This window comes from Macaca nemestrina, chromosome 12 (genome assembly GCF_043159975.1).
Source record: "Macaca nemestrina isolate mMacNem1 chromosome 12, mMacNem.hap1, whole genome shotgun sequence".
Taxonomy (NCBI): domain Eukaryota; kingdom Metazoa; phylum Chordata; class Mammalia; order Primates; family Cercopithecidae; genus Macaca; species Macaca nemestrina.
In genome coordinates this window covers 113,237,970-113,263,620 of record NC_092136.1, presented here as the reverse complement: position 1 = coordinate 113,263,620, position 25,651 = coordinate 113,237,970, and the positions used below count along the sequence as shown (strand labels likewise).

The following is a 25,651-nucleotide window of genomic DNA, read 5'->3' as shown; positions in this document are numbered from 1 at the left end:
CAGCCTGGCTCCGTGTCCACAGCATACCTGGGCTCAGCTGTGCACAGCTTCCCCAGAGCAATGCCTGCGTTCACCTGCACGGCCGTCTTCTGTGTGTCACTGCCTGCAAGCCTTAACAAGACCTGCAGGAGGTCTGTCTTTAGCAGGGAAGACGCAACGTTGGGCACCTCCATGCAGTTACCAAGGCAGAGGGCAGCGTTGCCGACCAGAATCTCATCCTCTGAGCTGAGCAGCTTCATCATAATGCTCAACTCTGCAGGGAAGGAAGAGAACAAGCAACAGCTCCTTTTAATCCCCAAATAGGAGGCTGGCAACAGGACATGAGGGGCACAGGTAGGTGTCAGTGGACACCGAGCTTCCCCAATAACTCTGCAGCAGAACTTGTTCACTCACTCATCAGCAAACATTCACTGAATGCATATGAACCTCCTCAACTCCTTGCTGAATCTCTGAAGTATCTCGGCTTCCCAGAACAGTGTCCAGCACAACACAGTTGTTAGATGAATGAATGCTATGTGTCAAACAGGTCTGTCCTCCTGAAAGCCCCTGTTCTTAACCTCTCACTGCACCAGGGTGAGAGGTCCCATCTGACAGCCCCCAGGTGGGAGGCAATGTGCTGGCAACCAAACCTGCAGGGTATGAAACAGGATCCAGGAGAAAGGCTCCAGCTTCCATGGTGGAGCCTCCTTTAGTTCACCTTCTGCGCACTCCAGGGAGTTGGTAAGAAGAACATTAGCAGGCTGCCTCTCCTGGGAAGCCTGCTGTGAATAACTACAGCCGGTTTAAGTTACTGGACTAAAGCTGGGCTCAGACTCTGGTATTTCCCTTGTTCACTAAATGTTGAAGGTGTTTTCCCCCCTCCTTCTGTGAAGGCAGAGAACTGAACTTGCTGAGAAGAGGGAGTTTCCTAGCTTTGCCCCTGTTATCTTTGAGCTGTCTGTCAGCTGGGTCTCCAGTCTGGGTATCCTACCTGTGTGCAACCAAAAGGCTAATTAAATGCTTTCAGATCTGACGTGAAACATCTTCCATAAACATTGCTGAAGCCTGGGAGAGGTTAACAGCATTGCTGCTAAGTTCCTCCTCGACCACAGTTCCCTTTGCAGCTTCAAGGGTGGATGAACCTCTGGGATGAGGGCTCCCTTAAGGAAATCATCACTTACTTTTATCCAGTCTTATTACTTCTTCCCGAGCTTCGTGGTAACTATTCGTGCAGATAGCTAGTATCTTTACAGCATAACGTGATGCAGTCTCGCCTCCTGTCTAGATTTCAGAATGAAATCAGAAAAATATAATCAGTGCTATGATTGCTCTTGGCCACAAACCACAGCGAGCAGTTATTATAGTGCTAGTGGCTTCCTAAACTCTGAAAAGAGAATTCTATGGAGAACAGCATATGCTTCCCGGTGAGCAGGCATGGTCCCTGCTGGAACAGAGTGTCATCCGCATCCTCTCTAACCCAGCCCACACCCCTGACAGGAATGTAGGCCTGTCATGTACACCTGAGTAATTGCCTCCAGAAGGCTTTATGAGCAAGTGGCTGAGAAGAGAATGATGCTGATGAATGGCAGACCTACCAAAAAGGGAGGAAAAGGCCCTCCCATATCATTTTCCCATTTGAGAATGAGGACTGACTTGCCAAGGCTGTTAGGCTGACAGTCCTGCATGAGGAACCTCAGGAACCTAGATCATTTTAAGAGGTGACAACTGTCAAACACCGCCCTTGCAATCTCCCATGTGGGGTCTTTAAAAGGCATGTGTGCATGTATGCATGCATGATGCATAGGTATGCATGCCATCAGGAGCTTTTGGTGGGTTTGCAAAAGTCATAATGAATGACAGTCATTGTTCAAGTGGCAGCCTAAACTTAAGACCCCCTGTGCTGCCCCCTCGGTGTTAACCCTGCCCCAGCAGTAGCCCACAGAGCATGCTTCCCTGCCCCACTCAGCCTGAGGCTTTATGAATAAAGGCCATGTGTCACCACACCAACATGGGTGTGTGGACCTCATGGGCACACACATCATAGGTGGGATTCTGAGATGGCAACCTAATATAATAATCTCCTTCACCCTTGCAGGTGAATCCAGATAGCTGTTCTACCGGCTTGCTTAGATTCACTGCACTCATTTCACAGGGAAATCCCAATATCCTTTGGTCACATGGTAATTCTGCAGGCTACATGTCTCATAGATGAGTAGCAAAACCTGAGCAAAACAATGTGCCTGAAACCTACTCAGATCATTTTTATCAAGAACAGAGGCCATATATATATTTAAAGTCAGGCTTGAGGGATAAGCAGTCTTTTTTTTTTTTTTTTTTTTTTTTTGAGATGGAGTCTTGCTCTGTCGCCCAGAGTGCAGTGGCACAATCCCAGCTCACTGCAAGCTCTGCCTCCCGGGTTCATGCCATTCTCCTGCCTCAGCCTCCCAAGTAGTTGGGACCACAGGTTCCTCCCACCACGCCTGGCTAATTTTTTTGTATTTTTAGTAGAGACGGGGTTTCACCATGTTAGCCAGGATGGTCTTGATCTCCTGACCTCATGATCCGCCTGCCTCAGCCTCCCAAAGTGTTACAGATGTATCTAATGAACAATTTTCTTATTTATTGAACGATCTGTTATTGATGTTCAGAGTATGGTCTGGGTAGACAGGCAGAAGCAAATCCCTATCCAAGAAGTTTAAAATCTAGCAAGGAAGAAAAGGCAGCACATTAACCAAACAAAACCCGCCTTAATTCTGTTCCCCGAATAAAATAGGACACTTCAGTACATTTCAGGGTTGTAACCAATAAAGTGATCTTACCTTCAGGAATTTCATCATTTTCTTTACCACTCCTGCTTGCAAGGCCTCCTCAACAATTTTCAGAGAGGAAGAAAGGGTCCGGCTCAGAACACCAGCAGCTCTCTGAATACAGCAGAAAGAAGATAATTAAATGTCCTTTTCAGAAATGCTGACAACCTTTAAAAGTTAACAGGAAGTTTGGTGAGGCAAAATCAATCATTAACATTAGAAGCAAAATATAAAAAATAGGATGGCCAAATAATAGCAAGCACTGTTCTTTTTAATAAAACTGTCACGGAGCTGCAGCCATAGCCCCTTGCCACCCAGAGGCCCACATTATTTCAGCTTCACACAGGATCAACCAGTTCAACTCTGAGAAAGGAAGTTCTCCCTTGTGATTCCTCCCAGAGCTCTGATATCAGCAGGCCCTTTATTAGGGGATGTTTGATTTCCTGGATTGGTCTTCTGTGTCATTTATCTTTATCTTTTCCTCTGTCTTTTGTTCTAGTTTCTGGGATAGTTCATTTACTTTATTTCCCAGCTCTTCTCTCTCTTTTTTTTTTTTTAAATAAATGGCAAGCTGTTACTCTTTTATGGATATAACTATCTTTAATCTTTCTCAGGATACAAATGATAGTTACTATTTTCTTCTTCTGTTTCCTGTATCATCTCTATTTCTTTTGGATCAATTTTTATGTTTATCTTGGTTTTCCTATTTATGTGTGTGGCTTTCCTGCAATGTCTGGTTGACTCTTACCTGCCCAATCACATGTACGAAAAAAGCAATAAAATATGTTTGGGTATGCTATGTTTATGGGAAGTATGGAAAGCTAGAGAGGTGGCACTCTCATATACCAGAAAGAAAAATGTTTTCTCCAGTTTCAGTTCTTTAAAGATGAAAGTGTTCTGATTTTATGCCTGGAGGATAGATGCCTGCCAGCAAACGCAGCTCCACTGCCTGTACCTCTGCTCTCTGTTGTATCAGGAGTTCTGAAACCTTGATCCTTTCATTATAAGGCAAATCTGCTACTGACCAGCTATGTGTTCCTCCGTCTGTACTCTATACGAAGGTGTCCTCAGCCCTGCCTCATTAATTACCACCCTAGCAGCTGCTCTCCATCTTCAGGAAACTTGTTAAAATTACTTACCTATTGGTAACCATTGCCTGTTCACCGTCAATGTAGGTCTCTACTTTTTTTGTTCCCCCCAATGGCTTTAATCTCATTTTAATGAGGACTCCAGAGGGAGAAAAGATAAACTTGTGTATTATCAATCTTGCTTCCCTAATCTGCTTCCTAAAGATCCTAGAATTTTGCTACAGTTGACACCACAGATCCCCTTTCAGGCCCAGGACAGTGGAGACTGTGCTAGACTAGGACCAGATGCCCATGGTGAAGCTGCTGCCCAGCAAGCTGGGAAGCACCCAATGTGGCACACACAGAATGCTGGAGAAATCTGGCCCAAGAGCTCTCCTAAATCCCTACACTCAGGTATTAGTGTAGGCCTATCTTTAGGTCTGGACCATCTGAGAACGGTGGTGCTTACCACTTTGGGGGTCAGGGACCTCTTTTGAGGATCTGATGAAAGCTATGATGCCCCATCCATGAAAATGCACACGCACAAAACCTTCACCCTATCCTGTCTGAATTGACTTTGGGGACGTTTAGAGAGTGCTACCCCCAAACAGGGTATGTTGGATCTACCCAGAACCTTTTTTAAACTGTGGAGCCAGTCCTCAGTCTGCAACCCTTGAAAGGCTGGTTTCCCAGATCCACCCTAGATGTGGCCCTGATTGCTTCTCTAGGCATTAGGGCCCTGCCCTGACAGGGAGAAAAACAGGGGTGATCACTTAACGTGAGTGAAGAACACTTTCTAGGGTGATGGCAAACAGCCTCTTGAATCATACTAATATTCTTTTCCTGATGCACTGTGCTGACATATAGGGCTTTCTCAGTTTTCTTATTCAAATGTCAGACACAGAATTGAGAAAGCCATTTCAGCATATATTTTAAAAAGAGGCTAAAACTATTATGCACAAACAACCTCTAGGATCACTGGCTTAAAATACGGGCCTGGCTTTTTATTTTTTCCTACGGAAAAAAGGGATTCTAAATAAGTTGGACACTTGATCTGTCCAATTTGCACAGGATATTTTGAAATAGGACAAATCAGATCGATTATATCCTCTAAGCTGGTTAAATTTCAGACCAAATGGAAGGGGGATTCTTAAGTTGGGTTCCTGGACTCTAGGGGATCCACAGATGACGGACATGGCAAGGAGGTCACCAAATCCCTGAAACTGCAGACAAAACTTGGTGTTTATGTGCTTGTGTGCATTATTCGAATAGTATATCCATACCGTATCTCAGAGACTCAGCAGATTCTCAAAGGTGGCAACTTGAAAAAGATTACACTGGTAACAAAACAAAACAAAACAAAACAAAACAAAACAAGAACAGTGAAAGTTGCTTCTGGATTTCCCTGGGAGAAACTTACTGTCAGGATTCCTCCATCCTGGCTGTTTAGTAAAGACAGGCACCTTCTGCTCACCTCCACAGCCCAAACCTACAACAATGGGGAGAGGCCAGCAGGAGATTTTAATTTTCTGACAATCTGAATTCTCAGCGGAGCTTCTTCTGAGCACCCTCTCCTTTTTAGCACCACAGCACTGTGCCCAGGTTCCCTCACAACACCATCTTTTACTGCTCTTATTCCTCCCCATGTCTGTCTCCCCTAACTCCAGGTATTACCCTGATAGCAGGAACCACCTTTCACTTGACTTTGTAAACACAGCACCTCATACTCTGCTCAGCACACCTTGGACACCCAGTCTGTTTTCTGAGTGAACACATGACTGAGTGATGCATCCACCCCTCAGCAGAGCACAGGGAGAGTGCATCCCTCCAGCCTTTTCCCATTCCACGGCCAGCGTGTGAGTGTACATGCTTCTGTCTCTTCGTGAACACGAGAATGGTTTTATGCCACAGAATGTGTACAGGTCGTCCCAGGCTTCCAGACAGGGAGACAAGAACGCCATACCTCAGAGACAAAGGGAGCCTGAAGACACAGGTTCATCATGAGTCCCAGGAGTGTGTAGATAACCTCTCTGAACAGGTCCACATTCTCCTCACATCTGGCCTTGGAAAACAAAACAAGGTAACCAATGACCTTTCTGCCTTACAGCTTTTTATGGTCATCTTTTCCCTTGGACTAGTGTCTCAGAGTTCCCATACTCCCTAATTGCCAACTCATAAATTGCCAATGTCATGAACCTAAACGGTTTTGGAGGATCAGAGACCAGTTCCATGAGTTAGTGTTGGTCCAGGAGACTTGGAAGGAGTCTCTGGTGCCTCTGCCATGGGACTATGGATCAGGTTGGCCCTGGGTTGAAAGTGAAGAGTGAGCTGCTGAGACGGGTGATCATTCAACTCCATCAGAAAAATCCTTCAAATCAGGATCAGCCAAGATGGCCGACTAGATGCAGCCAGGTGGAACAGCTCCCACTGAGGAAGAGAGATGACTGACATGCTCCTAACAGATCTTCAAAGGGAAGACGCTGAGAGTAGATGGAGGAAAGATGCAGAAACGGGGTGGAGGGAAGTAACTGGGAACCCTGCATGGGGCTCCTATGTACCAAGGCTTGTTCTTGGCCCCCAAAGGCTCTTGAGGAATGGGTGAATTGAAGTGGCAAAGAGCAACCTAATCTCATCATAGTCCTCTGGAACCCCGGCAGGAGAAATCCCCTTGACCACCACAGACACTCAGTGAGCTGTCAGGGAGAGCTGCTTAGAGAAGTGGTAGGGGTGGCAAGCCAGTTGATGTGGAACCCAGAGGGTTGGGTGTGGAAGCATCTATAGTGAGCATGGCCAGGGACAGCCATTTCCCTAGGCTCAAATAAGTCCCATAGGAGACTTTAGCCCTCGGGAAATCATCAGACCTGAACTCTGCAGGGTGGTCTTGCCCATCAAACAGGGCCAGTCCAACTTGAGGACCCCTTGCTCTGCTGGACTCTCCTGGGGCCCCAGCCTGGTCACACCTGCTTGCTGAGCAGTCTTGGGGGCCCTGGGGGCCCACACCATAGCTTCTGCACTGGCAGACCATGCCTGACCAGTGGAGAGCACCAGCAGGGTACCCCTATCACCATGCACCAGCCCACATGCTCCCTCTCTACACCACAGCTTCCCCTGGGCCCAAGGCAACTCCCCACATCACTTTGCTGGTGAGTGTCTGATCAGGCAGGTTTTGCTTTCCTTGCCCTGCCAGAGCATGGGAGTGCAGTCCTGCCCCTCCTCTTCCCACTGACCACCACTGTAGATGGAGTATTGATGGGCATAGAGCCAGCCAGCCCCACCCCTACCAGCAACTTGCCCTTGTGCTAGCATGGCATAGAGTACAGTGGATCTTTGTTCCTCTAGGAGCAACCTCCTCTGCTTGCGAGGCACAGAGAAGGCACAATCTTCAGCATGACCACACACACAGTCATCAGCAGGGACCCTCTCCCCCAGCTGTGTTGCCTCTGCCATTGTGGCAAACACCTGCAAGGAGGCAGGCACCCTGACACCTGCTAGCACCCTGCCACAGGTCTTCCGCTGCTGTTGGCATGCATGAACAAGTTAAGGTCTCATTATCACCACATTATGAAATTCTTGGGCTAACACCATCCATTGGAGTGTAGTGACCAGAGGTTTGGGATCACCTTGGCTCCCCCATTGCAGTGTATTCTTAACCTAGAGGAGCCAGAAAACAAAGTCAAGGCCCAATACAAGTCCCTGAGAGTTAGAGCATCCAGTCCAGAAATTGAGAGCTGAATACTGACCCCCTAAAATCTTCTAGAAATAAAGCCACTCAGCTGAATCCACCTTATACCACAATAAAACCCTCAAGGTCATCAAATAAGATAAAAGAAACAAATTTATCCAAAGGTCAGCAATCTCAATGATTGACAGTAGAGAAATCAACAAAGATAAGAAAGAATCCACATGATAAACCTGATAATTCAAAAACCCAGATGCCTTCTTTCCTTCAAACAACCACAACACCCCTCCAGAAAGGGTCTAAACCAGGCTGACATGGCTGAAATGACACAAATAGAATTCAGAATATGAATAGGAATGAAGTTCATTGAGCTACAGGAGTGCATTGAAACCCACATCACGAAAGCCAAAAATCATAATAAAACAATGAAGGAGCTGACAGACAAAATGGTCAATACAGAAAAGAACATAACCAACCTGGTAGAGCTGAAAAACCATACTACTAGAATTTCATAATGCAATCACAAGTGTTAATAGCAGAATAGACCAATCAGAGGAAAGAATCTCAGAGCCTGAAGACAGGCTTTCTGAAATAAGACAGTCAGACAAGAATAGATAAAAAAATAATAAAAAGGAACACGCAAAACCTCTGAGAAATATAGAATTATGTAAAGAGCCCCAATCTACATTTAATTGGTGTCCCTGAAAGAGATGAGAAGAATGGAACCAATTTGGAAAACACATTTCAGGATATCATCCATGAGAACTTCCCCAACCTAGATAGAGAAGCCAACACTCAAATTTGGGAAATACAGAGAACCACAGTAAGATACGTCATTAAGAAGATCACCTCCAAGACACAGAATCATCAAATTATCCAAGGTCAAAATGAAAGAAAAAATATTAAAGGCAACTAGAGAGAAAGGTCAGGTCACTTACAAAGGAAAGCCCATCAGACTAACAGCAGACTTCTCAGCAGAAACTCTACAACCCAGAAGAGACTGGAGGCCAATATTCAACATTCTTATAGAAAATAAATTCCAATCCAGAATTTCATTTCTAGCCAAATTAAACTTCATAAGTAAAGGAAAAATAAGCAAATGGTGAGGAAATTCATTACCACCAGACCTGTAGTGCAAGACCTCCTGAAGAAAGCACTAAATATGGAAAGGAAAGACCATTACCAGCTTCTACAAACACACACTGAAGTACACAGACCAGTGTCACTATAAAGCAACCACATAAATAAGTCAGCAAAATAACCATCTAACATCATGATGACAGGATCAAATCTACACATAGAAATACTAACCTTGAATGTAAATAGGCCAAATGTCCCAAGACACAGCGTGGCAAGTTGGATAAAGAACCAAGATCCACTGGTATGCTGTCTTCAAGAGACCCATCTCACAAGCAATGACACACATAGGCAAAATAACAGGTTGGAGAAAAATCTACCAAGCAAATGGAAAACAAAAAAGCAGGGGTTGCAATCTTATTAGTTTTAGATGAAACAGGCTTTAAACCAACAAAGACCAAAAAAGACAAAGAAGGGCATTACACATATTGGTAAAGGGTTCAATTGAACAAGAAGATCTAACTATCCTAAATATTTATGCACCAAACACAGAAACATCTAGATTCATAAAGCAAGTTCTCAGACACCTTCAAAGAGACTTAGTCTGACACTCAATAATAGCAGAAGACTTTACCACCCCACTGGCAATATTAGATCATTGACATAGAAAATCAATGAAGATATTCAGGACCTGAACTTAGCACTGGATCAAATGGGCCTGATGTACATACACAGATTTCTCAAAATGAAAACAACAGAAAATACATTTTTCTCATTGCCACATAGTGCATACTCTAAAATCCATCATATTTGGAAGTAAAACAGTCCTTAGCAAATGCAAAATAACTGAAACCTTAACACTCAAATTGGAAATTAAGACTAAAAAAAGAACTCAAAACTGTATAACAACATGGAAATTGAATAACTTGATCCAGAATGACTTTTGGGCAAATAAACCAATTAAGGCAGAAATCAACAAGTTCTTTGAAACTAATGTGAACAAAGACACAACATACCAGAATCTCTGGGACACAGGTAAGATAGTGTTAAGAGGGAAATTTATAACACTAAATGCCCTAACAGATATTCCTAATTAAAAAGTTAGAAATATCTCATGTTAACAACCTACCATGACAACTAAAACAACTAGAGAACTAAGAGCGAACAAATCCCAAAGCTAGCAGAAGACAAGAAATAACCAAAATCAGAGATGAACTGAAGGAGACTGAGACACAAAAACCCATTCCAAAGATCAATAAATTCTAAAGCTGGTTTCTTGAAAAAATTAATAAAATAGGTAGACCACTAGTTAGACTAAAAAAAATGGAAAGGCAGAAAATGCAAATAGACACAATCAGAAACAACAAGGGGGATATCACCACTGACCCCACAGAAATACAAACAATCATCAGAGAATACTATGAACACCTCTCTGCCCATAAACCAGAAAATTGAGAAGAAATGAATAAATTTCTGGACACATACACCATCCAAAGGCTGAACCAGGAAAAAATTGAATCCCTGAACAAACCAATAATGAGCTCTGAAATTGAGTCAGTAATAAATAGCCTACCAACTAACAAAAGCCCAGGATCAGCTGGATTCACAGCTGAATTCTACCAGATGTACAAAGAAGAAGTGGGACTATTCCTGCTAAAACTATTCCAAAATATCAAGGAAGAGGGACTCCTTCCTAACTCATTCTATGAGACCAGCATCGTCCTGATTCAAAAACCTGGCAGAGACACAACAAAAAAGAGAAAACTTCAGGCCAATATTCTTGATTAACACTGACGCAAAAATCCTCAACAAAATACTGGCAAACCAAATCTAGCAGCACATCAAAAAGCTTATCCATCACAGTGAAGTAGGCTTTATCTCTGGGATGCAAGGTTGGTTCAACACATGCAAATAGGTAAATGTGATTCATCACATAAACAGAACTAAGAACAAAAACCATGTGATTATCTCAATAGATGCAGAAGAGGCTTTTGATAAAATTCAACACCTCTTCATGTTAAAAACTCTCAATAAACTAGGTACTAAAGGAACATATTTCAAAGTAATAAGAGCCATCTATGACAGACCCATGGCCAACATCATACGTACAGGCAAAAGCAGGAAGCACTCCCCATGAAAACCAGCACAAGACAAGGATGCCCTCTCCCACCACTCCTATTCAACATAGCATTAGAAGTCCTGGCCATGGCAATCAGGCAAGAGAGAAAATAAAGGGCATCTATATAGGAAGAAAAAAAAGTCAAACTACCTCTGTTTATAGACGGCATGATCCTGTATCTAGAAAAAACCACAGTCTTGGCCCAAAAGCTCCTGAAGCTAATTAACAACTTCAGCAATGTCTCAGGATATAAAATCAACATACAAAAGTCACTAGCATTCTTAGACACCAACAACAGTCAAACCAAGAGCCAAATCAGAAATACAATCCCATTTATAATCGCCACCAAAAGAAAATACCTAGGAATAAAGCTAACCAGGGAAGTGAAAGATCTCCACAAGAAGAACTACAAAACACAGCTCAAAGAAATCAGAGATGACACAAACAAATGGAAAAACGTTCTGTGCTCATGGACAGGAAGAATCAATATTGTTAAAATGGCCATACTGCCTAAAGTAATATATAGATTCAATGCAATTCCTATTAAACTACCATTGACATTCTTCACAGAACTAGAAAAAACTATTTTAAAATTCATATGGAACCAAAAAGAAGCCCGAATAGCCAAGGCAATCCTAAGCAAAAAGAACAAAGCTGGAGGCATCACGTTACCCGACTTCAAACTATACTTACAGGGCGACAGTAACCAAAACAGCATGGTACTGGTATAAAAAGAGACACATAGACCAATGGAACAGAATAAAGAACCCAGAAATAAGACCGCATACCTAAAACTATGTGATCTTCAATAAACCTGATAAAAACAAGCAATGGGGAAAGGATTCCCTATTTAATAAATGATGCTGGGATAACTGGCTAGTCATATGCAGAAGATTGAAACTGGACCCCTTCCTTATGCAATATACAAACATTAACTCAAGATGGAATAAAGACTTAAATATAAAATCCAAAACTATAAAAACCCTGGAAGATAACCTAGGTAATACCATTCTACACACAGGAACGAGCAAAGATTTCATGACAAAGACACCAAAAGCAATCTCAACCAAAGCAAAAACTGACAAATGGGATCTAATTAAAGAGCTTCTGCACCGCAAACGAAATTATCAACAGAGTGAACAGACAACCTATAGAATGGGAGAAAGTTTTTGCAAACTATGCATCTGACAAGGGTCTAATATCCAGCATCTATAAAGAATTTAAACAAATGTACAAGAGAAAAATAAACTACCCCACTAAAAAGTGGGCAAAGGACATGAAGAGATACTTTTCAAAAGAAGACATACAGATGGCCAACAAGCACATGAAAAAAAGTTCAGTATCACTGATATCATTAGTGAAATGCAAATCAAAACCATAAGATACCATCTCACACCAGTCAGAATGGCAATTATTAAAAAGTCAAAAAATAACAGATGCTGGCAAGGCTGCAGAGAAAAAGGTACACTTATACACTGTTGGTGGGAGCATCAAGTAGTTCAACCATTGTGGAAGACAGTGTGGCTATTCCTCAAAGACCTAAAACAGAGATACCATTTGACCCAGCAATCCCATTAATGGGTATATACCCAAAGGAATAGAAATATTTTTATTATAAAGACACATGCACATATATGTTCACTGCAGCACTATTTACAATAGCAAAGACATGGAATCAACCTCAATGCCCATCAATGATAGACTGGATAAAGAAAATGTGGTACATATACACCATGGAATACCATTAAGTCATAAAAAAGAATGAGATTATGTCCTTAGCAGGAACATGGGTGGAGCTAGAGGCTATTATCCCTTGCAGGATAAGAATTAATGCAGGAACAGAAAACTAAGTACTACATGTTCTTCCCTGTAAGTGGGAGCTAAAAGATGAGAACACATGGACACACATAGGGGAACAATACACACTGGGGCCTGCCAGAAGGTGGAGGGTGGGAGGAAGGGGGAGAGGATGAGGAAAAATAAATAATTGGTACTAGGCTTAATACCTGGATAACGAAATAATCTGTACAACAAACTCCCATGACATAAGTTTACTTATATAAGAAACCTGCACATGTACTCCTGAACTTAAAAGTTAAATAATAAATAAATAAATAAATAAATAAATAATTTTTAAAAATTAACAAAGAAAATCCTTCAAATCTCCCCAGGGCGAATGAGACTTGATCTGGGGGGCTCTTTAAGGCCAGCAGCGCATAAAATCCGAGGTTACAGAAGGGAGAAGCCACTGGCGCCATCCAGCACTCACAGAAACAGAATTTCTGGAAAAGCCAGATAACTAAGCAGCAGCTAATGCCCCCGAAGAGGATAAAGACCAATTATGAATAGAAAAGCTAACATACCAGGAGGCTCAAGCAGCCATCCCCAAATTCCTCACAGGCCGCCATGTGTCTTCGGGTGGCAGGCTCAGCACTGAGGTTTCCCATGATGGCAATGCACTGGCACAGAGCTGAGGAGCTGCTTACCTTGGGATCTGTCTTCTAAATGAGAATCGAAAGAAGGCAGAGCCTCAGAGAGCAGGCAAAGGATGCCGCATGATCTCTTGGTGAATTCCCCACTCACCGAAAGGCCCACGAACCAACCAGATAGCTTCATGTCACACAGGGGCATCCCTGGGGTCACACTGGCAACAGGATGGAGGCACATAGAGGGGTAGACCCAAAAGGGTCTTCGCCTAGGGCTTAATCCCAGCTCCTCCATCAACCAGCTGGGAGGACCTGGGCAAATCCCTTCCCTTCTTAGAGGCTCATTTCCACAGCTGTGGCATGCTGGGGTGTGGTTATGCTCTCTAAGGGCCCCTGAAACTTCTAAGGTTCAATAGGGACAGGCTTCAGTTGCAACACACTCTCCAAGGAGAAGCCCTGCCCCCGACACTATTCACTGCCTTATCAGCTCAAATTGCTATACTAGTCTTCCTGACAGGATGACTTCCATTTGGGAACAGCGTTGCACATCGAACTTATTGTCAGCAGGGGACTGATGGAGACTGATGAACTCTATCCACCTTCACTTAAGATGCCACCCACATCCAGCTTTTCCTCCCCTGTAACCAGCGCCATCCATATGCCACCTCCACCTGTCCCTACTGTAGCTGTTTCAATAACTGACAATTGTGTAAATTCCAGCTGTGAATAAATGATTACTCAACCGAGAGACAATAGTTGTTCTGGATTGTAAACTGTGTTTAAACAGCCCCATTCACGCTGCTGAGAGTGTCTGTCACAGAGGGTGAAAATGAGGGTTTGCTCACCAGAACGCCTGTGACTGCAGGGAGAACACCTGGAAGGTTGGCCTGGAACCAGACTTGGAATCTGTCGAGAAACCATCAGCCAGGATTTATTTTTACATTGCACAAACTGTAACATAAATACAGTGTCTCAGATAATTAACGTTGCAAACTCTAGGTCCATATGATTTAGACTGTGCATGGAGAATTCAGAAACAAAAACAGAAAAAAACATGTCACTATGTATGTAATGTGGCTTTAATTTTTCTGAGTCTGGAGAATTGCCTTTGATGTTAAACAACAGATCTCAGATGGTGGCTCCCTTAAGCAGGGGTTGCTGGAATCTCTAGGCTTCTAACAAGCTGACTTACCCCCAACCCCTGCTCTGAGTCTACAGCATGTGTGTGCTGTGCGGAAGGCAAATACCGTGCAAGCAAGTTTACCCATCGGAGCCACTGGGAGGGCCTGGATGCATGTGCATCTCCACACGCTACAGCCACTGTTCCATACCCCGGCCCGTGCCGGCTGGCTGGCCTGCCTGTGAGCACAAGCAGCTCTCTCATCCCATTACCATCTTTAAGCAAGGTGTCCTAAAATTTGTAAGGAAATTTAAAACACAAGATGCACTTTAAAAAAAAGCTCTTGAAAAATTATGAAAACTAAGACCCTTACTATCATCCCCAGCAGCCAGGCAAAACAAGACAAAACAACACAAAGCCATGGGGCAGAAGGAGGTCGTTACTCATGATGTCACTGGCAACCCCAGAGGCGGCTGCATTTGACTGTTCATTCTTGCTTGCTGGCTCACTGGCTCACTCAGGTTCATTCAACGCGAATTTGCTGGGCAACTCCTACGTACCAGGCACTGATTAGAAGGAAGGAAGGTTCCCGACACTTTGGAGGCTTGCCTACTGTGAGAGGCACTGCTTTAAGTATGCTGCTGCTTCCAAACCCATGGAGGCCCAGGTCAGCCTCTAGACAGAGTGACTAGAATGGGAGTGGGTGGCCGCAGCCCCCTGGGAGGCATCAGCCCTCCTTCTCAGTGAATCTTGCAATACTCACTTGGAGACTTGGCCTAGCCTCTCTGAATACGGCACATTTTTAAAGATCAGACAGTTCAACAAAGACTGAAGAAGAAATGTCAATTTCTATAAATAAAAAAAATTACCTTTCTTCCAGAGCCAAGTCTGTGAACAGTCCCATAGCAGTGTTGGCCTCCTTATCCGAGAAATCAAGAAATGACACCAGGGCTTCCAATAATCTGCAAAAAACCATAATAACCTCAGAGGTAGCTGTCCTCCAACTAACAACATCCCAACAGGGTAACCTTGCAAGGAAACCAAAAAGCAGTCAGCATCTGGGTGAAATAAGCAGAAAGGGTGCCTTGCCATGCCCTCCTAGGAAGCCTAGCTCCTTGCCCACCCGGAAACAGACACTCTTAAGTGGTTGGCTCCACCACTTAATGTGAATCCCCAGAATGCTGAATACTTTTAACCAAAGTTTATTGATTATCGGACGCCAGCTCAGAAGGAGTTTCTGGGACTCTGCCATGTGACTCTGGCTCAGTCAAGTTCATTAACTTAGATGACATCTAAATGGCATGCTTACTAATCTGCTGATGACTAAAGTGGGAGGGCCCCCTAATAAGGTGGGTGATGGAATAAAGATTTAACAAGATTGTGACAGGCTGCTGAATATATTAGATTAAATTTAATAGGGTTAAGCTCAAAGTCTTCCACTTAGAGCTGGAAATTCTGCATAAGTAACAGAATTGTGAGACCTGGTTTGTAACTGGTTCATATGAGAAATATTTAAGGATTTTTAGCCACTTACAAACACAAAATGAGCAAACAGTCTAACACAGATGCCAAAAACACCTGATACAATCTCAGGCTACCCAAATGGACTTACTGGCACCACGACAATGGAAGTAAGAGGAATTTGTTCATCCAGCAAACTTGCATTAAGCATCTACAAGGTGCTAAGTATACTGTGCTCAGTACTGAGCTCCTGGTCTCCTACAGTGATACATATGTAAATAAATAAGATAAACTGTCTTAGGTGATATGTTAGAAACAGACACATGTTGAGGGGACCAGAGTCTCGCTGGTGGGAGGTGTGGGGATGGAAGTGAAGAAGCCTTCAATAGATGACACTTCAGTGTCTCTTGAAGTATAGTGTTAGCTATTCATTCGTTTATCCATTTGACCAATCACAATGAACAAGCACTGACTGTGTGCCAGGCAATGTGGTCGGTTCTGGGGTCCTAACGATGAAACAAGAAAATGTCCTGGTTCCAGGCAGCTTGCAGGCCAGTGTCGGGCCCACGGGGACGGGTACAGAGGCATGTCAGGCAAAGCCACCTGCAGTCACAGACTACGTGGGCGTAGAATTGCAGGAGCACATTTGGGGACTGCTGGCATGCAGTTAATACTTAGGATGTGAGGGGAAAACAGGGAACGGTAGAGAGCTGGACAGAGCCCAGATCCTGGGGGCCTTCTAGGGCCTGCTGGAAAGTCTGTACTTTGCCCTGTAGGCCCCTGTTCTCCAATGTGTGGTTGGTGGTGGGGGTCTCCGGGACAGATTCCTCAGTCAGTCTGAGTGGGAGGAGGCTCCAGGAGGCTGCTTTTTCATGAAGTTCTCATGTGATTCCTAGCCATTATATTTCTCAGTAATTGGAGAACCAGCCTTACAAGGAAGTTATTTCAGTGAGTTAAGTAGGAAAATAGCAGAACAGATGTGCATTTTAGAAAAATCCCTTCAGTGTACGGTGGAAGCTGGATTGGAGCAGGTAGTACAGGAGGCAGGAATTCAACCAGGGGAGAACTGTGATTGTCCAGACAATAAAGGCTAAGGGACCAGGCTGAGGTAGCAGCAGAGTAAGAAGCACTGTAAAAACACAAAGAGACGCTCACGAAGACCTGGAAGAAATGACTGGAGAGAGTAGAGGAGAACTAGAAGAAAATGAATTCAGGAGATGCTAAGGAGAAAGAGCTGGCAGCATACTATCTTATGGATGTGGTGAGGGAGAGCCAAGTCACTTCCAGGACATTGGCTTAGGCGACTGGATAGGCGGAGATACCCTCTATGAAGACAGGAAATTCAGGTAGATGAACTAGTGTGAGACCACGTTTTGATTTATTAAGTCAATGATACTTGTGGATGTTGTGATAGAGATGTCCAGTAGCAGAAGGGTATTTTCATCTCACACTCAGCAGAGTGAGACTTACACCCTTTACTTCTTGATGAAAGCCATGGATGGGAAGAGGGACAAGGGTAGGATCCCAGGGTCCCTGACTTGGAAGGGTGATAGCATAGGGGGGCTTGCAAAGGAAACCACAAAGGAATAGCCAGGAGGTAGGAGGGGGGCCAGGAAGGATGGTGTCCTGACAATCACTGTGATAGAGTTTCAAGAAGAGTAGTGATCAATAGGACCAAATGCCACAGGACAGAGAAGGGTGAAGACTTTGACCTTGACATCTTTAAGAAAGACAGATGACAGGCTATCAGACTGGGCTTTTGGGAATATGAACTCCAGTCACCCATATCTATGGTGCTGGATCTATTTAGCCACTTATTCTAGGAGTGGTCTGGAGGCCAAATCATCAAAGGAATGATGGAGGTAACAAGGATGCTTAACCTGAAATATATCAGTATTTTCAGATACCTAAAGTACTGGAAAGCTGGAAGGAGTCTCGGCCTGGGCCTCAATGTATGGAGGCAGAATCAACCCCAGAATAGTATGGGGCAGGCAACTTACGCATAGTGTAAGGAGATAATTTATATCAATCAGAACTGTCCTGAAATGGACAGTTGGCTACCTTGGGAGGTGAGACCCACAGCCTCTCACTAACTGGGGACAGACTTCTTCCACCCAGTCTATTAGCTGCGTTAGTGCCCATCCCGAATCAAATGGAGATAAAAATAATGAAAACTGCTGGCATCTCCCCTGGAGGGCATGATGCACAGGCTGTGTGGGGGTATGCAGAGGACATCTATGCTGAGTGGGGCTTGACTGGATGGTTTCTGAGAGCCCAGGTGACACCGAGCTTCTGCAAATCCCTAACATCTTCAGAAATGGATTCCAGTGTTCCTGCTGTCAAAAACAATTTATTTGTTTTACAGTCAGTTCAGATTCTTCCTTCACCAATTTAAACCTATTTTCTTCGGTCTTGAAAATAAATGCTAATGAACCTGAATAGCACAGATGAGACAATAGCCTAAGACCATCTTGGCTTTGTCCTGAGAGACATAAACAGCTAGCCCCCCTCTCTATGTGACAATGCACACATCCTAACTGGACTCAGTACCTATAGAGGATGGTGTATCCCTTTCTATTTCCTCACATACCCTCTTTTATGGTGGCAGATTTTCTGCTCTGCTGATAAGCAACTGTCTCTGTGAGTGAACCACAGGTCAGAAAACACTTTCATGTAATCAATAAATGCATGGTTACTTCAGTTTAGGACCCTGAACAATATTCCCTAAGAGAAAATGAATATAAAAATATTGAGCCCCTATCATACCATGTGTCAGGCTTGCTTGATGTTAGTTGTTTTTTTTTTTTTTTTTTTTTCTATAGCAGATGCTGTTTGCTGGCTAACCCCACAGATATTCTCCATTCCCTTCTATTCTTCCTAACTCTACTACAGAAGAAGCTGGGATCATTTTTTTTTCCACTAGGGGTAGCATGTGACAAAATTCTGTCCAAAGAGAAATAGGCAGTAGCTTTTCTTGATAAAAGGGACAGATCCAGCTGGTGCTGACCCGTCTTAAAGAAGGATGTGAAGCTTGGAGTTGCAGCAAGAGGGAAGGTATGACCATGTGAGGAAGGTCAAGAGAAGGGCACAGACTTTGACCTCGACATCTTTAAGCCCCTGCACCAACAGCTGCTATCTTTAGTCTCATTTTATTAGGTGAAAAAACAAGCCAGGCTTTATTTTGCTTAAGCTCCTTTCGCTCAAGTATTCTGCATAATGCAGCAGAAAAAATTCAACTGCATCACCCCCTGTAAGTGTCATCGTAAGTGAGTGATGCAGATGAGATGCCAGGGTCCATCAGTGCCTGGGTCACACAAGCAGAGACATGCAGGGAATTGAAGCTCAGTATTGCTTAAGACTAAAACCCAGCACTTCTGACAAAATGACACTGGTCCTTGGCCAGCACACATTCATGCCTTCAACCTCTTCTCTGAGGATAAGCATTGTGGGAGGAATGTGATAAGTGTGCTGCCGTGACGGTCATGGGGCTATGCGCAGCCCTGTCTTGCTTCAAACTGCCTCATTTCATCACTGAGAACCCATTCTGTCTGGTTCAACTGGAGATGCACGTTAAGGAGGCTAGTGGGCATAAAAGTAAAAAGCTGAGGTTTCTCTGACTGTCTAAAGAGAGTAGGCAGGACCACACAAGGTGATCGTGAACGCCACTCTGCGAGACACTGGAAAAATGCACATTGAAACTCAAGCAATTCAAAGATAGCTTGAGGGGGAAAGCCCATGATAGCTATAGCTACATTTACTCAAAGAGACAAAAACAATATTAAAAAAATGCGATGAAGGTATTGAGGAAATGACTGCAGTCATTTGAAATGCGAAATGTGCTTTTGGGGAATTTAAGTCCACTAACAATCTGCATCTGCCGCGCAGCCTCAGCTTCAGTGGCTTGCCAAAGCCTTTCCCGGGAGCCACTGCGGCTGCGACTGGGCCTGGAAGGGGAGCCGTAGGCAAGGCATAATAACCACCCTGTCACGGCACACATGGACCTCCACACCAAATTGGACCGTGTGGGAGGGCTCGGCAGGGTCCTAAAAAGATCTGGAAGGAACAGGAGCCAGCTGCAGCAGGTCTGGCTCCTTTTCCTACTGAGAACACAGAGTGGAGCTGGGTCCTCAGAACAGTACCTGGGGGCTAGGCTAGTTGGATGAGATTCCTGTGGTTCCTTGCTATAGTTCTTCCTGCCCCATGAGTGACATGAGGTAATAAAGCTTACCTTGCCTACCTCGCAGCATGAGGGGAGATAAAACAAAATAGCAGTGAACAAAAAAACTCAGAAGGGTAATCTCCTGTTTTTAGATTGTGTGAGAAACATTTATAAAGCAAGTTACAATAATCGCCACTGTTTCTGTTAGATTGAACCACATGAAATGGCGGGCATGCAACCTTTTAGATCTAATAAGTGACAATTTCATATGTTCAAACTAATCATGTAAAGATAAACTGAAAACTTAATAAAAGTAAATAAATGAATAAGTAAAACAAGTAAGCAAAATAACAAATAAATAAATAATTTAAAAATGAAGTAATAAATTATAAAGAACTGGGCGGAATCACTGTGGTTCAGTAATCTTTCTAGAAAGTCTACTTAGGGGACACACATTCTATGCTCATAGTCTTACACTTTGGAAAGACCTCCATTTAACAGTATTCGAAATGTTTTATTTATTCATAGTGCATCTTGTTCCAGAAAGGGTTTAAGGACACATAGAATAAGATAGGATTACCTCAAATAAGAATGAAAGAAGAAAAGGAAGGGTAGGAACAAGGTAGAGATAGGACCGAGGCCAAAGGCACAGAAGCAAGTAACCTATTTTAAGGTGGGGCTCCTGATCTGGCTATGGAAGGGCTGCCATTTGCACCATTTATGGGATGGGGACAAGCCAGTTGCTCAGGAGAAGTGAAACTGTCCATGGTACCAAGTTCAGACAGGAGTCTGTCTCAGAGGTCCTCATGACAGAGCACTCTTGTCAAAGGCTCTTTCTGTTATTGATCCTTCAAGTCACACATCAGAGATATAAGGGGGAGACAGGCACGCCTGAACTTGTCAAGTGATGACACGAGATGTCCCAGGAAGATCCTGCCAGCAGAGGCTTACCTGGTCAGGTCAAGGTGGCTGATGATCAGGCTCCGTCCGCTCTCAGTCTGGGCGAGCTGTAGCAGCAGGGCAAGGCTCTGCTGCCTGATGGCCAGGACCTTGGAGGACAAGAGGGTGGCCAACAGCCTGGCCCTGTCAGGGTGCATCACTAGCACACGCTGATTTTCCTCTGTAAAACACAGGCGTTGTGTGTCTTGTGCGTGCCATCACGGCAATTAAACTAGCTCTGTCACCCTCTCTCCTAATGGGAAACTCAACTGGTGCCCACTCATTTGAAGGCAGGATAATGAAGTGTAAGAGTGTGGATTCTAGAACCAGACTGCTGGGTCTGAATGCCCAGGGGAGTGACCTTACCAGTGCTCCTTGGTCTCCTCATCAGTAAAACGAGGATTATGTTCCTACCTACAGGGACGTCATGAGGATTAAATGAATCAGTACGTGACTGTGCCAGACAGGGACTGGCACCCAGAAATCAACTATGTCATTATTATTGTCAAGCCTCCTTGGTGTGTGGTATCTGGAAACACTAGCAAAGGGAAATAAATCAGTTTAATTGTGGAATGTCTTTAGACCATCAATATTCACACAATGGCTAGAGTGGTCATTTGAGGAAATGTTATCCAGGAAACTAAAATATCACATAAGAGCATTAAAGAATAAAGTGTGCCCTCCTTCCTAGAACATAAGCTCTTCCACGGTGGTAGCAGTAGATTTATCCCCTTTCATCTGCTTCATTTTCTGACCAGGTACATGAATTTGTTTGAAACTGCAGGGTATAGACTGCAGTATGAGGCAAAGCTGTGAAACAGAGCAAACTGGCTCTCAAAGGGGTGGGTCCCATCACATGGACCTCGTTACCCTAGGCTCTCTCCCCTCCTGTGCTAATTGCCCATTTACACACAGCACACAGCATCCAGGAGAAGACACACACCAGGTTTCTGCTTGCCCTGAAAGAGCCGGAGTAACAGGACTGCAGGATCCTATGTGTAGCCCACATATCAAACCATGTTTTCGTTGCAAACATTACATCTCAGTCCCACACTTCACCTATAATTACTCTTGTCCATGTAAGATAGGATCTACTGATTTCTGAAATGAAAAGGTCCTTGTTGATTATATATTTTTTTCTTATACTAGAAAAGTAGCTTGATATAAATAATTCAAACAACACAGAGTTAGTTGATACCCCTCCAGGTAAGCCCATTCCCCAAAGGAGGTATTATTCACCTCTCATATAAATAATGTGTAAAATATACATCCTACCCTGTAATTGGCTTCTCTTCCCCACTCCACAATAGATCACTGACATATTTTCACTTCCTTACTTTTAAGCATTCCCTTGCCCTTTTGAAAAACTGCTTTGCATTTATTGAGTTAGATATATCAAGATTTTATTGACCTGAGACACAGCATTTACATCACAGGTATCTGAAAATATTTTTCAGATGATAAAAAAATGTAACTGTAAGGTTCACAGAAACAATAAATAGGTTCACAGAAATAGAGTAAATAGATGGTTATGTCAGGTTCACACTGAGTAGACATACCATCGCCAAGTCCTGCCTTCCTCACCCTCCTGTAGGGGAGTTTGCAAAAACACTGCCCTAAGCTGGTGCAGGGTCTTACACAGAGTAGCAAGGCACCTTGATGATGATAGTAGTCTGGGCATAATTCCCCTTAATGCTTGTCAGGAAATAGGCCCCCCAATTGTCTAGATTTTCAAGAGTTTAATTTCTTAAGTTCTTGATTCCTCTACTCTACTAAAAAAGAAAAAAAAAAGGCATTATCTCCTACTTAACATCTCAGAGTATACAAACTGCATTCACAAGCTCTATCGCTGGCTCCCCACAGTCGCCCTGTGAAAAGGAGACATAGCTATTATTATCCCCATTTTCAGTGTTTCTGTCCAGCGTCAAACTTTTTCCTATGAAACACACTTCTTAAAAATGACAGAAGTAACTAAAATTTGTATTTACATTGAAGTTACAAAAGAGATTAAGAAAGATTATACAAAAACGTAATGAACCCTGGAAGATGTTAGCCCAGTAAATAAAATGCCCGTGGCATTCTACTATCTCAATACTAGACGCTAATTAGTGTCTGAAGATACCGGCGGGGATGACTATAAATCTCAGGATGCTGGAAAGGTACTGTGGTTAGCAAAAAGGAACAATATTTTAGGCTGACAAGAAAAGAAAAACTCCATCTACCTCATTGCCAGTGCACGAACAGAAGTCATGAGTCTGCAAAGAGCAGGAGGAGAGGAGAGAGGAGACCACTCATTATGCTGACAACCTCCTCTCTTCATTGACCTCACCCCTCATCTGTCTACCTTGCTTTTGATCCATAAGCTTTCCTGGAGGGAGCGAGTGTGTGGGGAAGTCTAGACATCAACTCTCCAGGGCCTGGCCTTTGGGGAAGACAGTCAGCCCAACAGCGGACTCCCTTGCACGCAGCGCATTAATGGTGATCAGTGGTGATTACCCAGGCTTACCGTTCCCGCAGCACACTGCTTGCCAGAGCTTGAGAACAGACACACAGACCGTCTCTTCAATTGCATCTTTTCCTGCTGTGGAAAAACACCTAGAATGGACAAAGGAGGGCTATCTTAAAAGTCTGAAAATCAGCCTTGATTTTCTCTTCCATTTGGTTTTATTTCATCCTGAGATTCGCCAAATGCAGGTTTCAGAAAGTATAGTTTTATAATCCAGAGCCATGGGTCACCAGGATCAATCATGGAACCATGAGTCCCAGGCCAAGGACGCAGACTGAGGAAGCCTGGGCTGTACAGAGGCTAGGCAGTGAGCCAGTGCCATGGGTGATGGCTGCACTGGGACCAATGAACTGTGGCTGAGAACACAAGACATGTACTGGTGACTCCAACCCACACAGGTATCCTAAGCCTCAGGAAGCACCAGAACGACTGAAATTAAAATACAGTCACTTTAGCAAACTGCCTCCTACCATACAGGTCTTTCTTCAGATGAAATTATAAATGGGATTGGGCCATTTACATTTATATCACTCTTGATATGATCAGCAAATTCCAAAAGAAGAAATAAACAAATGACAACCTTGCAAAAACTGGTGGGAAAGCAGCAAGAATGATAATTTCTCTGACTTTGAAGAGCTTAGAGGAGCCCTGGGAAGTGCTGCTGTTCCTCTCTCTTAAATTGTTTTTTTTTTTTTGAGACTGAATCTGGTTGTATCACCCAGGCTGGAGTGTAGTAACGTGATCTCGGCTCACTACAACCTCTACCCCTCAGATACAAGTGATCTTATGCCTCAGCCTCCTCAGCAGCTGGGATTACAGGTGCCCGCCACCATGCCCAGCTAATTTTTGTATTTTCAGTGGAGACGGGGTTTCACCATGTTGGCCAGGCTGGTCTCAAACTCCTGACCTCAAGTGATCCGCCCGCCTTGACCTCCCAAAGTGCTGGGATTACTGGCATGAGCCACCGTGCCCAGCCTCAACTGTTAACTGCAGTGTAACTCCAGCGACTTTAAGGCCAGCACTCAAAGATGTTCGTGTAGTAGCTTTGCACTCCTGGAGAGCCTCCCACTACTGATTGAAGGGTGGTAATGTTCAGAAATGTGACTGTCTATATGCCTCGTGTCTGATTTCATAAGAAGTGGTTATCTTCCCTTGCTTTGATGCTGGGCTGTCTTTATGAACATCCCTACCTTCTTATGACCTCGTTGTCACTGATGATACTAAATCCATCGTGCATTCTGAATAAAGTTTGTTCTGTGCCTGAAACAGATACAGAGAAAACCACTTTAGACTCCCAAACTGGCTGGCTGGTGTCTAACTGCGACACAGCCACCTGCTAATGAGAAACCTAATATGGAATGTCACGGTGCCCACATGAATGGTTTGGCAGAAACAAATCAACTTTACATTTGGAAAAATACAATTGTCAGCAACCTCTCAGTGTCAGAGGTCTCAGTGCCTCTCAGGTAGAGGGACTGTTTAGAGAAGGAGAACAGAGCTGGGGTAGCCACAAGGGCTATCTGCACAGCTCATCATTCTGTAATCTTTAGAGAGCTTCCCAGAGCTGCTTAACCTATGGGAAGTACCAGCATATCCATTTGTTCTTAAATATTTATTTCAAAGCTATTTCCAGGCTCTAGAGAGGAATTTATAATCTCCAAGAAACTGCTAAAGGGGGTATTTGTATGCCCTCCATTGTATACTAAAGAGAAGTCAGACACTCCATCTATTTGTACAAACAACATGCTGTCACTGAGTATAGAGATTATTTAAGCCTTGGTAACAATGTTTACAAGAGCTAGTAAAAGAAAACAGTATGACCCTCATTAGTAGGAGAGCTGATGTTTGCTCTGAAACCATTTTCACATCCTAAGCAGCCATCAGTGTAACTGGGTGAACCTTACAGTTTAACCTATAAAATTCTGTCTTCCATTCCTCCACAGTGGAGGGAAAGTGTGCGAGGTGGTATGGGATGCTTGAGGTGTCTGTGGGGGTATATGTGGAGCACATGCAGGATGTGCATGGGGTGTGTGGAGAAAATGTGAGGGTGGAGTGTGCGCAAGATATGTGACATGAGTACTTATGGTGTGAGTGTGCTGTGTGCGGTATGTGGTGTGTGCGTAATATAAGGATATATTCAAGTGAGTGAAAGCTGAGCACATGTGTGGCGTATGTAAGTATATATGGAGCGTGTGCCATGTGTATGTGTTGTGTTGTGTATGTTTCTTACATGTGTGCTGAGTGTACGCACGCTCTGTAAAGAGGACGGAGCAGAGGCGGGAGGACATTCTTGTGCACCCCTTTTAGCAGCT

The 25,651-nt window shown here is 43.9% G+C and overlaps 1 protein-coding gene across 13 annotated transcripts in view; it reads right to left on the bottom strand.

Moving 5' to 3' along the window:
• Window positions 1-25,651, bottom strand: part of LOC105493588 (tetratricopeptide repeat domain 12) — a 58,881-nt gene that overhangs the window by 8,089 nt on the left and 25,141 nt on the right. For 8 of the 13 annotated variants that reach the window (XM_011761344.3, XM_011761349.2, XM_011761342.3 and 5 more), the window contains 11 exons: window positions 24,530-24,599; window positions 23,340-23,428; window positions 20,846-21,014; window positions 15,144-15,236; window positions 14,000-14,060; window positions 13,092-13,229; window positions 5,817-5,915; window positions 5,274-5,342; window positions 2,799-2,900; window positions 1,161-1,260; window positions 28-253 (listed from right to left, as the gene is read on the bottom strand). In XM_011761344.3, coding sequence (XP_011759646.2) covers window positions 28-253; window positions 1,161-1,260; window positions 2,799-2,900; window positions 5,274-5,342; window positions 5,817-5,915; window positions 13,092-13,229; window positions 14,000-14,060; window positions 15,144-15,236; window positions 20,846-21,014; window positions 23,340-23,428; window positions 24,530-24,599 — 1,216 coding nt within the window. The remainder of the gene's footprint in view (window positions 1-27; window positions 254-1,160; window positions 1,261-2,798; window positions 2,901-5,273; window positions 5,343-5,816; window positions 5,916-13,091; window positions 13,230-13,999; window positions 14,061-15,143; window positions 15,237-20,845; window positions 21,015-23,339; window positions 23,429-24,529; window positions 24,600-25,651) is intronic. The other 5 variants (XM_011761356.3, XM_011761358.3, XM_011761355.3 and 2 more) reach the window with 3 other exon arrangements.